The 14,455-nt window shown below is 40.0% G+C and overlaps 1 protein-coding gene across 1 annotated transcript; it reads right to left on the reverse strand.

The window, feature by feature from the left end:
* Window positions 1-1,148: 1,148 nt before the first annotated feature.
* LOC104926717 (G1/S-specific cyclin-D2) lies at window positions 1,149-14,227 on the reverse strand. The gene is made up of 5 exons (XM_019272044.2): window positions 13,735-14,227; window positions 12,586-12,801; window positions 10,020-10,179; window positions 7,440-7,588; window positions 1,149-4,227 (listed from the first exon to the last, which is right to left on the reverse strand). Exons 1-5 carry the CDS (start codon window positions 13,927-13,929, stop codon window positions 4,063-4,065), a joined length of 885 nt encoding a protein of 294 aa, XP_019127589.1. The 5' UTR covers window positions 13,930-14,227; the 3' UTR covers window positions 1,149-4,062.
* Window positions 14,228-14,455: the final 228 nt, after the last annotated feature.

Genomic DNA, 14,455 nt, shown 5'->3' on the forward strand with positions numbered 1-14,455 from the left:
ACATATATACATATAAATATATATTATTATATTTATAATCAAGACATAGATACAATAAATGATTATATATATGTTATATGTTATAATAATATACATTATACATATAAATGATTATATATGTATATATTTTAGAACCATAGACATATATACATATAAATGATATATATATGTATATTGTGAACCTAGACATATATACATATAATGATTATATATGTATATATGTTAGACCATAGACATATATACATATAAATGATTTATATAGTATATATGTTAAACCATAGACATATATACATATAAATGCTTTATATATGTTTATGTTATCACATAATATTACATATTATAATCTTACATTATACATGTTATATGTCTATGATTATAACAGTAATATTTTATATTGAAAATCACATTTGTTTATCCCAATATTTGTATATTATTTATATATTTTGTTTATATTTAGAATTAATATATTTTGATGTTTACTTCCTGTTAGGTTCATCTGAATATTTTGTACATAATTTATATATTTTGGTGTTTACTTCTTGTGTATCTTCTGTTGTTGATAACTCAAACACATCTGGTATTATTTTTTAACATTTTCTACACGCGTACATTTGTATTTCTATGAGGCCAAATAAAGCGAAATAAAGGGATTGATTCATTGGTTTGTTATTACTGCACCCATATGCTACAGTCTGATGTTTGTCACTTTTATTAAGAAGGTTTTTGGAAGAAAAGTTATTTCATTTAAACTATTTAATAAGATTTAAATGATGAACTTAAATTTGAACTTGGATTATTTAAAATAACCCTATATGCAATGCAGAAAACTATATTTACTATGATTTACTATGTTACAATGTTTCCTATTGATTAAAAATTAAAATAAGAGAATACGGGCAGAAGGCTGCAACGTCTCTGCAGACACAGACACACATTTCTAGTAGGTTATAAGTAATTGTTTGTGTTATTAATACACTATTTTCTATTCAATTATAAGACACTGCAACAGTACAATAGTTTCAGTGATTGGATTTGCAGATGCGGGCCTGTGTACAGATTTATATCCCACTTGTTTTGAGAGTCGCCCTCTGGTGGCATCAGAGAGGCAACATCTCACTGCAGAGGAAGACAAAAATAAACCACTCACATGATTTTAGCCAATTTATTGAGGAGAAATTGTTGAGGTACACTGTGTGGTCGCACGTGGGGGATAGTGGGAGAGGAGTTTGGAATAACAACCACACTGAACAACGATAAAACATTCTGGTGGTTTAAACTTCGACTAAATGGGTACCTCAAAAAAATAAACAATATTCCACTTAATTCCAAATGAACTGATCGAAACATGCCAATGAAACTCCAAGTAGGAAAAAAGAACTTTTTTTTTGTCTTTCCGATACATGTATAACACACAGCATAGGCTGTTTTTTGACTTAGATATATGAAATAACCTATTTTAAAGTATAGGCACTTATAACTGCTCAGTGGAAGACATTTCTTGATTTAAAACAGGAGAGGCTACGTCCATCCTCTCATCCAGACAGAAAAAAAAAAAAAAAAAAAAAAAAAAAAGAAACCCGTCCAACAAATTCAGAGTGAAAGTGTGATGTGAAGTTTGATGAGGTAAATGCGAGATGGGCTCTCGCTCTCTATCCATCCAAATTAACCTGAGGTACACAAACATTACAAAGAAGCAGCAAGAATATGATAGAATATAAAGATACAAATGAAACAATAAAAGAATAAAAACATGCTAAATCAAGATCAACAGACACAAGTACTTCCAGTCCCGCACCAAAACTGTGTTACGTTCCCTCCAGTACACATACAGAGAAGCAAAGAAGACTTGTTACATATACAACATTTCATAATATAGCAGCACACAAGTGAATCACAATAAGGCATCTTTGTGTAAGACTAGAAAAGAAAAGCTTCATAGCAGCAAGAGAATGATGTGTATAATCTAGTTTTCTCACTTTGGAATTATCTTTCAAACTATACACAAAAACTTTGAAAGCATAAACATTTTTTTCTATTTAAAGCACTTTTTTGGGGGAACAAAAAAAAACAAACATTTGGCTTTTTGCACAACAGAACATGCATGAATACAATTTAGAAACTACATTTCTGTTCTAAAATGTAATGAGGATTTCTAGCATTTCTGCTCATGGAGAAATTGGGTTATATATATATATATACACAGTCAAACTTTTCCCACCGTGTAAACCCCCCTAACCTACCCATCGTCTAATAAAAGGAGGAGAAAACTCACAAAAGACTGTTTTAAAACTTCAGTTCAGAGAGCAGTTTACATAAAAATACAAGAGCAAAACGAGAATATTTAGGACACAGTATGTGTGGGTGAAAGAGCTATTGGAAGGTTTTGGCTATGAATTAACAAAAATTCAAGTAAGGTTAAATAATCGCACTGAATCAAAAAAAAAAAAAAAAAAAAAAAAAAAAAACTACAAGTGACTTGGCTTTCCTTTGTTTATAGACTATTATACTATAACACCAATTATCCTACGTCTAAGTCACCGGTCGGGGCGTAGCTTTCAAGACAACGTGCGTTACCCCGTGGGAATCCAGCCCAGAAAAAAAAAACAAATAACTTAAAAAGGAAAAAAATGACCCTAACAACCCACTGAACTCTCCTCAACCACCATCCCCTTACCATTCTTAAGGAGTGTGTTTTTAAAAGTGCATCAATATTGTTCCAAGTCGCCCGCTCTCCAAAAGAAAATAAAAAAATAAAGATAAAGTTGATAACAGGAGAAACCTCAGCACAACTTAACTGACTCCCCAGGACATTAACAGGGATTCTTCTTATATAGCTTAAGTTAACATCCTGTTATCGCTGTTTTTTTCCCAGCTATCATTCATCAATCCAATTCTTGTATTTCCCCACTTTCCACATGCATCTCTTTTCCAAATAAGACCTCACATAAAACCCCTCAAACTGCGTTCGTTTCCTCTCAAACCTGGTATAAAAAAAAAATAAAAAAATTAAACTTGCCAAATCTCCTTTTCTTCTAGCAATATCAGTACTACCTGCAACCCAACTACTAAATCACTCCTAACATGTAAGGGGAGCTAGACCAGGAACAAGAACAATAATAATGTAGCCTCGCTGAATTACATAATTACACACGTACATATCGTCCCGTTAACATACTGTACTGGTCTCTGGATTTAGCAGTGAAATCAAGACCTTAATAGACTGTCCTCTGTGTTTGGCCTTTAACAGTAGCCACTGCTCCAGACCTTCGAAGCCCCTCATGTCCTTCCTCTGTGAGCAGGCCCAGCCCACTCCTGGTCAGCACTATTCAGCATAAATAGTAAGCAGTGCTACAGGTGCACAGTATGATAGATAGAGAGAGGGAGCAACTAGCTACGGTAGCGCCCCCCTCTGGCTGGGTTTAAATGCCATGTACTGTATTATCAGCATTTCACTCACTACTATAGGAGTCTTCCTGCACGAATGTGTATAAATCACAGGCGAGGAAACTCCAATAAAACTGTGAATTGATATAACTGTTCGCTTATGATGATAAGAGTAACGTAACTAAATGCTAACTAAATATACATTATTTATCATATCTATTTTTTTTTGCTCGGTTGTATCAAAAGAAATATGAATATTTCATATAATTATGCTGTTTGTTTGTTTTTGTTTTTTCAAGTATGACAATATATGCAGGTTTCCGTTCTGGGAAGCCTAAGGCACTATCAAGTTTTCAAGAATTTACTGGTTTTTTTTTTTAAATAGCTTGTTTGATTACATGTGGCCCGTAACAAAAAAAAAAGGTGACACCCAACTGGGTACAACTGGGGCAAAATAATAATAATAACAATAATAATAATAATAATAAAGAGAAGAACTAGAAATTTCTTATTTTCTAAAAGTTCATAGATTGTCACACCATCGCTCATGTGGCACGTTGACGTAGATACTGGCAGCTCACGCCTCCTCCTCCTCCTCCTCCTCGCTCCTGTTAGTTCACTGGTAGACAGTCATGAGTGGTGTGTGTTTGCGTTTGTGACTCGGGTGGTGCTGGGAGTTCATAAGTTGACGTCCCGTACATCTGTGGGGGTGCTGGACTGGTCTTGCTGCTCCCTCGCCTTGTTGCCTGCTCTGACTCCGGTCTCCTGCCTGTACTGTTTGCCTTGCTGCAGGCTGGTGGCCAGCACACGCTCTATTTGCTCCTGGCACGCCCTCAAACAATCCTGGAACAAAAAAAAACAAGGGTCAGTTATGCCTTTGTTGGTGTTTAAATACCTATAGCCATGTACACACAGTCTGGAGTCAGGTTCACGCTTTTTTTTTTCCAGCAAAACTCAGCTTCAAATCAGACATTTTTTAATCAAATTAAGAAAATATGAAGCTGCCAGGAACCAAAACTAAAAGCCGTTATCTGTATCTAAACAGACGTTAAGATACAGTATGCCGACCCTGTTTAGCTACAGATGGTTGACGCAAGAGGAAGGTTTATTCCTTCACAAGGGAGCTACTTGGATGGAAAATGGGTGCTCCTGATCCACACTTCTCTTCCTTATAGTTCCCATTTGAAGTCATCCCTTGCAGAGTTTTTGAACTATTCATTCACCTCCACGTTTCAGCTTGTAACTAATCGTGGATGTATGAGCGCTACTTGAATGAACGTAACGTGACTATGGAGCAGGATAATACTGAAACAAAATATTACAATACCTCATAGCTTTAGGTTTTCATTCAAATTCTTGTAGTATCGATGGAAATAAATGTGACTAATTTATTGAATTAAAAGATTTGATTTCAGATATTCTTCTGCATCTCACTCAAGGGAGCTCATGTATCACCAGTGGTGGTCTGAATGAGATCTACGTCAGCTGGTTTTCTCTCCTGTCCCTACATGATACACAAATAAAGTTATGTTACAATGAATCAAACACGCTCAATGTATTACGCGATCAGGGTTTAGTCTGTACACTTGTGCATAAATCTGGCACATCTGATGTGCAAGTTGTTTAACAGCCTTGGTCACATGCATGGCATACCAGCAGGGAATTATGTGTCTTGAGGTAGGTGGTCCTGTCTGCACCATGACCAGAACAATGGGTACCAGCACACGCTGCAATGCCAGCAACACAGTGCAGCGAGCTACGTGTTGGGCACAAGAGTCCTCTCTGACACGAGACCTGTTTATGTCTGAGGTATGAATACATGGGGGAATTTGTGGGGGCGAGGCTCAAAAAAAAAAAGCTCTGGTCTACCAGGGAACAGATAAGCAGCAGATCAGAAACTCTGCACTCCACCCACCACCCCCCACCACGGGTTTACAGCACGGTCAGTCCCATGTGGAGGTCTAGAGGAAATGGCTTTGACCTACTGCACCCTGAACCTCTGAGTTTGGGTGTAAAACAGAAAATAGGACAGTGGGACCGGATGTTTTTGGACAACTTCTCTTGTGAAAGGGGATCCACTCCGCTCTGTCTCAGTCTCTCTGCAGGTCTGTGTGGAAAATGTGGGAGGTCTGCCTCACTGAGCTGGCTGCAGGACTTAAAAAGAATGAACCGAGGCTCGCAAAGAGGCCAACATTCCTTTGAAATGTACGGATAATTGGAACCCGATGGGCTGCAGTCGGAGTGCCTGTTGTGACGGCTGGGTTTGCGGGGCCCTCGTCGCCGCGGCAACGCAACCACAAGCTAAAGAGGCAACCGTGCCGTTCCTGTGGCCCATTGGCTGCGACCTTTTTGGATTTCTAGGCATCTGAAATGGTCCTCTGGTGTAACAATGACTCATTGTGACAATGCAAGTGGGATAAATCTGGTATAAGTAATATATTCTTAGTGATCCTGATGTATAATTCTTTGTCTATGTCTGCTGTGACTTTTTTTAAATCTGCTTCGCCAGCGTTTACCATACACGCAGTACAAAATACTCCTTACTGCCCACTAATCAAGTGCATTAAAGTCAATGGTGGCCCATTCACTCCCATTTTAAGTTCAGCACCTCTATACAGTTCAAACTACATTGATATTTCAAAATACTCAGTATTGCATGGCATTTATACTTTATGAATTGCTATGAGGCAATATAGTGCATTCAAATCAATAGATGCCTATTCACTTCCATTCAATTTATAACAAAGTACATCTATACAGTACATACTCCATTTAAATTTCAAAATGCCTGCCACAAATCATCAGTACACATCTCAATATGATGACATTTATTGTAAGTCTTTGGAGTCCCATTCACTCCCATTGTATTTGTACATGTAACACAGCATCTAAGACATGGTACATACTCCATTTTAAATGCCAATTATTTCACACTGATAAGCTGTATGAAAGCTCATTATGATGGCATGTTCAGTTTATGACTTATGTATAAAATTCAAGTCAATGGAGGCCCATTCACTCCCATTATATTTATAATTTGGCACCTGTATACAGTACAAACTCTGTACTGATTTTTCAAAATACTCAGTAATGCACACTGATCAGCTATACATAAAATTATAATCACATTTATACTTTATGAATTGTTATGAGGTGTCTATGAAGGCCCATTCACTCTCATTCAATTTAAGCAGGTACAAGTTTCAAGTACCTTTATACAGTACAAACTCCATTTAAATTTCTAAATGTTAATTACTGCACACTGATAGATAAATGCTCATTATGATGGCATGTGGAGTTTATGACCCATGATTCAAAGTCTACTGTATAAAGGCCCATTTACTCCCACTATATTTAAAACACGTCACCTGTGCACAGGTGAACTCCATCGATACAAAAATGCTCACTATTGCACATTGACATAAGCTCATTACTTTAACACTACAGTTTGAGTTATTTGTAGTAATGCATTCAAGCCTAATTCTAAAAGTATTTTTAAAACTCCATTCACTCCCACTGAAACTAGAATCCAGCCAACACATTAGAGCCAGTGGGTTTTCATATGTTTACAAAGTCATCCAAAAATGTCCTAAAGTGTCGGTCTGCAGGTTTGCGGACAGCTTGGATAACTTTCTGTTTCTTCGTTGGCCTTTGCTCTGGAAAAGACGCTCCTCGACTTCATTACGAACATATTCCTCCACCAGGAGGGGCACACAGCTAAAGTGGGAACCATGCAAAGAAATTGCATGTGTCCTACCACAAGAATGTGGGCTCTGAGTTTTAAGAAGACATTCCCTCTGCCGCTGCTCTTTATAGCAGCAGTCTGGCTCCACAGCCAAGAGCCAAAAGCTTGCTCTCCCTCTCTCTCTCCATGAAAAGTAAATAGCTTCAATCTGCCACTACTGAAGTCATCACTGTTGTTTACTAAAGGGCCTTTTATGCTGCTGTCGTGAGATGTTGCAATGATTATTATTAACAATGCATTGTTGTGTAGCACTAAAACTTTTGAGTAATTACTTCTGGCAGGTCTAAACTTCCCTCATTGTTGTACTCACCACCTCTGTGTTGGTGATCTTGGCCAGCAGGTCTGTCAGGTTGTCTCGACTCAGCCTCTGGTCAGCGTGGTCCAACTGCAGGCCACAGACAGCAGCTCCCATGCTGCCAGTGGCGATCATGGAAGGAGGGTTCATAGCAAGGCGGTCATCTGGTGAGGGAAAGAGTATTAATGTGCAATTAGTCAAGCAGCAGCTTTAGGCCACAGGGACAGACAGAAATCACATTTGTAGCTGTGACACGAAGAGCTGCGACACTTATAATCAAGCAAGAGAGATGCATGAGAGGTGCAAACATCTGAATAATCCCCAGCATGCACGCTCCACAGCCGAATCCGGCTTTCCCACAGAATTTCAACAGACGTAGCTGCATGGTGTAACCTGTGTGGTTTCCTTCACAGAAACCTCAGCTCTGATTAGAAAAGCAGAGTAGGAATCCTCCTCCTACTCGCTGCGCAATGAGTTCCAGCAGGAACGACTCCCTCCGGTGCAAATCCAAGTCTAAAAGGTTTAAGCGACAACAGGCCTGGATGGAGGAGGTGGAAGAAGAGGCGGCCGTGGAGAGTACACCTCCGCAAATACTGAGCTGGAGCTGCTTTTGAAGAGCTCACAATGTGGATGTGAACGAACCCTTCTTTCACACTCGACAGATATTATCAAAAAGCGTCTCATCTGACCACTAGGAGTCTTCCTAAATGGTACAAAGCCTTTTACAGCGGAACTGAGAGAATGCCTGAGCTATGAGGAGGCGTTGACCCCATTCCTATGGCTGACATCATGTTTCATGAATGGCATTACTCACCGTGTCGGACGGTGATTGGTGTTTGACAGGTGAGCTGTCTGTGTCGGTAAATTGTGAAAGAAAGTATTCATCAAAGAACAGGAGGAAGCTCCGTTTGATTGTTCAGATCTACTTCTCAGACAGTTTAAAGGCTTCAGAAACCTCGTGCTACCACACCTTTCCAACGCTGGATTATAATCGGCTGCGACGCTGTGTCATTTCCGTAACTTTCCAAAGAGTTTGAACCTCTCTCTGGGTTTTCGAGTGTGCGGCCAGTCAGAACAACAATAAACACTTCTGATTTCCTTCAAGGAAAGACAGCGCAACGTATGAACCAGTTCTGTTCAAGCATAACCCAACCCTTGTTGGATTGTTTGCATTTTTTGTAAGCTTACTTGCACAACCGTCAAAATATACTTGTAAAGTTAATTTACCCTGTATATTTCCACGCTCATGCACGACGTGCACCTTATTTATGTGTCTCAAAACCAGTTGGGAGAAACTTTTACTGTTGTTTTGTAATACAGGCCTTGGAGGGTTTTCCTATTATTACAATACACAGGACATGACCAGCACTAATCTTAAAAGCACACAAGTTCAAACCACCCCAGTGCAAACCAACCAGTGGTGGCCTGATAGCTTTGATTAAACCCTGGAGAGAAGCCTAACTTCACTACGCCCATCTTCTCCTCCAGGGGCCAGCTGTCCATAGGAGGAGCTCCTCCATCATAAGAATAACATCTCAACTCCATATAAAACTCCAAACATTTACATTACTGCACAACCACAGCAGGCCTCGTTTTTTTTCCCACTGCGGCTGCTTTGTGCTTGGATATAACCAGCTGCTTATGAATAGCAGAGGCGACCACTGAAACACACCCAAATATATATATATAAAAATAAAAAAAAGTGTGACACTAAAACTGCACTAAACGGGGCATGAAAATCATTGAAGGAGCCTATGATTCCAATAACTAGCTCTAGTAAACAAGTGCTTATTGGCCAGATCTGACCACACTGGCATTTGTGAGGAATTTTATTGACCTCCCTCTTTATATTATTTCCATCATTGAATTAGCTGAAAGGAGGTAGAAGATGAAAGGCAGCCTTGTGACAGAGAAGTGCTGTATATTACGTGCATTAGGTGAGTGTTTGTGTCCAGGATATGAAGATATTACAGGGATTCCTTGAACAGGCGAAGGAATGCCATGAAAATTCACCTAGAGGGAGGCCTAAGGGGACATCGGAGTTTGTGCTTCTCCAGAGCCTCCAGTTTATTTTGGACATGAGGCCGGGGATAGGAGGAGGAAGGAAGATCACTGGATCTCTGCCCTTACTTTTTGAACCTGGAAGCTTCCCTGTCAACAAACAATACAGGGCGAGTAGAGCGGGAGCTGCACCTGAGCCACGCAGCGCACTTTGTGCATGCTAGAGTGCACCCCGTGTACGTGGCTTATCTAAACACAGCACTGATATGCGTCTTCTTTTTTTTTTTTTTTTTTTTTTTTTCCACAGGAACTTTGCAGAGACATTTGGGAATGACCACTTTAAGCAGCTTTTAGCAGCTGTGAAGAAAAGCCCCTACTACAAGCTGTGGAGAGACTAGAAAGTGGATAAGGCAGCCAGCAGAGTATGTGGAGAGAAGAAAGAGGTCACGGATGACTCACGATGGGAGAATGTTTGTGTGTGTGGGAATATTCTGGTGGATGTGGGAATAACAAGGCAGCAAAGTGAGTGTGTGAGTGAGCAAACATGTAAAGAAGAAAAAAAAAGGCACATGAAATGATACACAGCTGTGTTACCTGTGGCACAGAGGGCAATGAATGTCTGCGTGTGTTTGCGGACCATCGCCAGTTTGTCTTTGGGAAGGGGCAGCCTGCGTATGATGTGCTCTATGAAATCATTGGGGATGACTGAGGCCATGTTCCACTTCAACTTCCCTAGCACGACCAGTTCCCAGTCCTAAAAGACAGAGAGAAGAGAAAAAAAAAAAGGTGTCAGTCAGTTCAAATTCAGTTTCTAGGCAAAATCTATTTAGTCAGAGGGTTAAATGGCAAGCTGCCATGCCTCCATTGACCGTGAAAAAGATCACAGTCAGTCCCTATTCCCAGAGGAAATGGCTCTGTAAGAAGAGTAACATTTCTTCACTTTATCTCTCCTCGCTGTATCTTATTATCTGCATGCCTTTCCCATTCCTCGCATCCTTTGTATTCATATCGCCGGCATGTGACAAGCTTTGCCCTGCTTAGAGGCCCTGCCAATGAGACAGCTAGCCCCTTCCTTCCTGTCACAAGCCTCATACAGCAACAAATGATTTTTGCACCGCAGCAAGCAGCAAGCAGCAGCAGCACAGAGCTGACTCTTCATACAGTCAGCTTTTGTACCAGCAAGAAACGTGGACGCCTTTCCGTGATTTAATTTCCTGTGTGTGTTCTGAGTCAACCTTAACGATTCGCTGATGTTTTAATGCTTTCTTGTCGGGCTTTTGGATGATAAGGAGGATGCAACCTTAATAAAAGGAGAAAATTAGGTTTTAAAAAAAGAAAAAGGTGCATCCGTACACTAGTCAATTGATATCACACAGGCCTGAGGACAAAGTGCAGAGACAGAATGAGCTGTTGTTGTCATCATCTGAACCAATAAAACTCTCCATGGAGGACTCATTTGTACCCAAGCAACAAAATAACCAGTCACCATTTCGCAGGTTTCCAAAGTCTTTCTTTGCCAGTTTACTAATGAGATCCACAACTGTACGACATTTCCATCGGGGCAGACAATCACATTTCTGCCATATGCTTTTTCAAAATAAAAGTCTGATTTAATTTCCATATTTCTCATCAATAATCACAATAAACGTTTGCAGGGTTTCCTCATCTTGGTAGTGTCACTTTATAGTGATGAAGAGACATCTGCAGCATCATTTCATCATTATTTCAGCATCACCGTGTTTCCCACCAAGGGGACAGCACCATTACATTACAAGCGTAAAGTTTTATGCTTGCATTTCCTTTAATTTGGCTTCGCACTTGCTCTGCAAGCGTGGAAGTGTCGCCTAAAAAGCAAGCATAGTAAACACTGAAACCCCAACAACACCGTGCGGGGGACCGTCCCCCCGCATCAGCAAACACTAACCCGTCTGACATGTCAGCCAGCCTTTACATTTACATGGGCTTCCTGTGCATAAACCTGCCACACACACACACTTGTATTGAACCTATTTTAGCCCGTGGGGAGACTGCGAGATGAGCAGGGCGGAGGTTTGCTGTTGGTGCGCTCACTTCCTGGACAGCTGCCCCGACACAACCGCCCCTCCACCCTCTTCAACTTCTCTCTTCCAGCAGCAGCAGCAGCAACATTGTGAGTGTTCAGTACAAGAAAGAGCTGCAGCATCTTTCACTGGCTCTTTGCTGCCTTCTCTGTGCATCCTGTCAGGATATCCAGGAATCTGGAGCCTTTGGACAATATGGAGCATCAAATGGGACGAGTGTCATTTCCCTCAACAGCTGCAGGCAACACGAGGAGGAGGATGTATAGAGAGCACGTGGGGCTGTTTTTAGTTGAAATAAGAAGCAGGTCTGAAAACAAATAGCTGATTTATGGATGAGTCGAACAGAAAATTGATCGTTTGAGTCACATTTTGCGTGAAAAACGAGTGAAACGATCAATTTTTTCTGTCACTACTTTTCTACATCTTAGCTCTGTGCAAAATTAGGATCACACAGGATGGTAGAAAGCTCCAGAACAAGACTTCATGCAGACCTTGAGTAGAGCGGGTTTCAGCTTAATAAATTATTATTTTTTTGATTGTTGGTCAGACAGAAACGAGTGATTTGAAGACGTCAACTTGGCTTTAGAGACGATGGGTGATGGTCACAATTTTCTGACATTTTAATCGTCTGTTGCAATCCTAACATGGTCATAAAGTTAGTTTAAGCCACATGTTAGTAAGAGCGAGTTAAAAGCAGCCATAAAGAGATAAACCCCTGTTGTTTAACACTCACATACATGTAAGGGAGGCAAGATTAAACAACACTGTAGCTGCCTTTCTTCATATAACTCCTTCTATATCTAATTAAAACACGTGTACTCCATATACTAAGATATGCAAACTCCATACTGCATTACTGGCACTAGATGGCATCACACGCCTCTTCAGGCCACATGGATCCAAAGAAAGGATGTGGCTGTATTGTGCACAACTCAACTTATAAAAAGGAAAATGGGATACTTCCTGTGAAATCAATACAGCTATTAGCATTAGAACAATCATCCCAAAATATGACACTGCATTTTTAATGCTCTTGTGAATGAATGGGGCTTTTGAAAAATAAAAAGATACATAAAAAAAAAAAAAAAAAAAGTTCTTACCAGCAGTTCCCGTGGTATGATGGAGTTGTCTGTGTACATGCAAAGTTTTTCTGCTGATAGCGGCCTGCAGTCTTTTAACTTGGAGGCCAGGAAAATGCACACAGCTCCAAGAAGCTGCAAATAATTCTTTCTCGTGGGCATCACTGCTAAAAATCTGTCCAAATAATTAATGGCTAAAGGGAAGACGTCTTCATTACTGTGCTCCTCTTCACACACCTAGAAAAGGAGACAGAAATATAAACAGAAAACATTAGATATGGAAATATATAAAAAAGAAACTATGACTGCTGGAGTTTCTCAAAAGATGTGGGTGGTTTTCTTGCTGTGATTTCCCTGTGCTGCTGCTGCTGCTGCTGTTAGGTTCAAAGTTTAAAAGCTTTTAAGTTTAAAAGCTGCAAATCAAGGTCAAATCAAATCAAGGCTGTAACAAATTAGTCCAATGTCGTTCATCTTAAAAAAAAAAAAAAAACAAAAAAAAAAAAAACCTCCGTCGCCATTCAGCTCCTCTTCCTTGTTGGGGCATGTCGTCCTTTTTTTCTTCTCCCCCTTTTCTTTTTCCTCTTAGAAAAATAATACTTAAAAATTAAAATTTAACATGTGGCAGCTATAAAAACACGTGCACAATGTCTAAAAGGTGTCCTGTAACACTTTCCGACAGTTTACAACATGTTGCTGACATGAGGGTGGGTTTTTCTCCAAAGCTCAAAAATGAAAGTGGTTTTCTTTGCAATGCACGTTTGCACACTCGACGAGTCACTCTTAGAAAATTAATAATAATTAGCACGAGGTGGAAATGTCGTGTTTATGATTATGTAAATTAAGTTCAACTCCCACGCTGTCGCCTGGGCTTGCCGGTGAGCAGAAAGCAACAACTTTTTTATGGCTGTTAAGCAATGTAAATATCGAGGTTAGGCTGCTGCTTTGAAGCTGATTTTTCTTCGTGGTGGAATTTCCGACTCTCCCACGCCTTTGGTGACTCATTCTCATTCAATTGTCATACAGGGCCAACATCCATGACAACTTTCCCCACGCAACTTACATTCCCTTATCTGTGACCCAGAATTTTAAAGATGTGTGTAAACATGCAACAACAAAAAGAAGTTAAGCTCAAAACAACAACAACAACAACAACAAAAAACAACAACAAACCTCGTGCATCCAACCTGCAACCATTCGTCTCATATAAGGTTGAATATCCTTCTGGACCCGCTGGAAATATGAGCACTGAGGTAAAAACCTGTCCTCAATTGTTAATAAACTTTGCAACACTCTGTCATCATAGAGGATGTTTGGGTCAGGCTGGGCTCTCACGGCTATGTCCGACTCCAGGCAATAAAGCTCCATGACTTCTCGGGCCCCCTCCCTTCTCCCTTCTCCCCCTCCTCTCCTCTCTTTTTTTAAATTTATTATTATTATTATTATTATTATTATTGTTTTGGTTAAATAATAATAAAAAAATAATATAATAAATACTGTCACAATGTTGTCGACAGCGGACAGGAGGAGGAGAAGTGCCCAGGATGAAGCATGAGGCTGAGTCTGCTGGGTTGGCTCCAGTCGCTGCTGCCTCTCAGCTTTGACTTCTTCCTCTCTACGCCGCCTGCTCGGCGTCGAAATGCGCACGCACCGAGGGGGGAGACGACATGCGGTTCCGACTTTCAGAATAAAAGTCGCTGTTTTGTGCATTTAAATTTTTTTTTACAACAATCGCTCTTCGAGGAACTTCCGCTCTTGTTATTCAGCCTTTATCTACGGAAGCACATTACTGCCACACCAGGAACATAAAAAACATATTTAAAAAAATATCAACTTTATTTTTTCATTTCTATAGCACCTTTCATACAGAATTGTAGCCCAAATTTCCTCACAG

This window comes from Larimichthys crocea, chromosome XX, assembly GCF_000972845.2.
Source record: "Larimichthys crocea isolate SSNF chromosome XX, L_crocea_2.0, whole genome shotgun sequence".
Classification (NCBI taxonomy): domain Eukaryota; kingdom Metazoa; phylum Chordata; class Actinopteri; family Sciaenidae; genus Larimichthys; species Larimichthys crocea.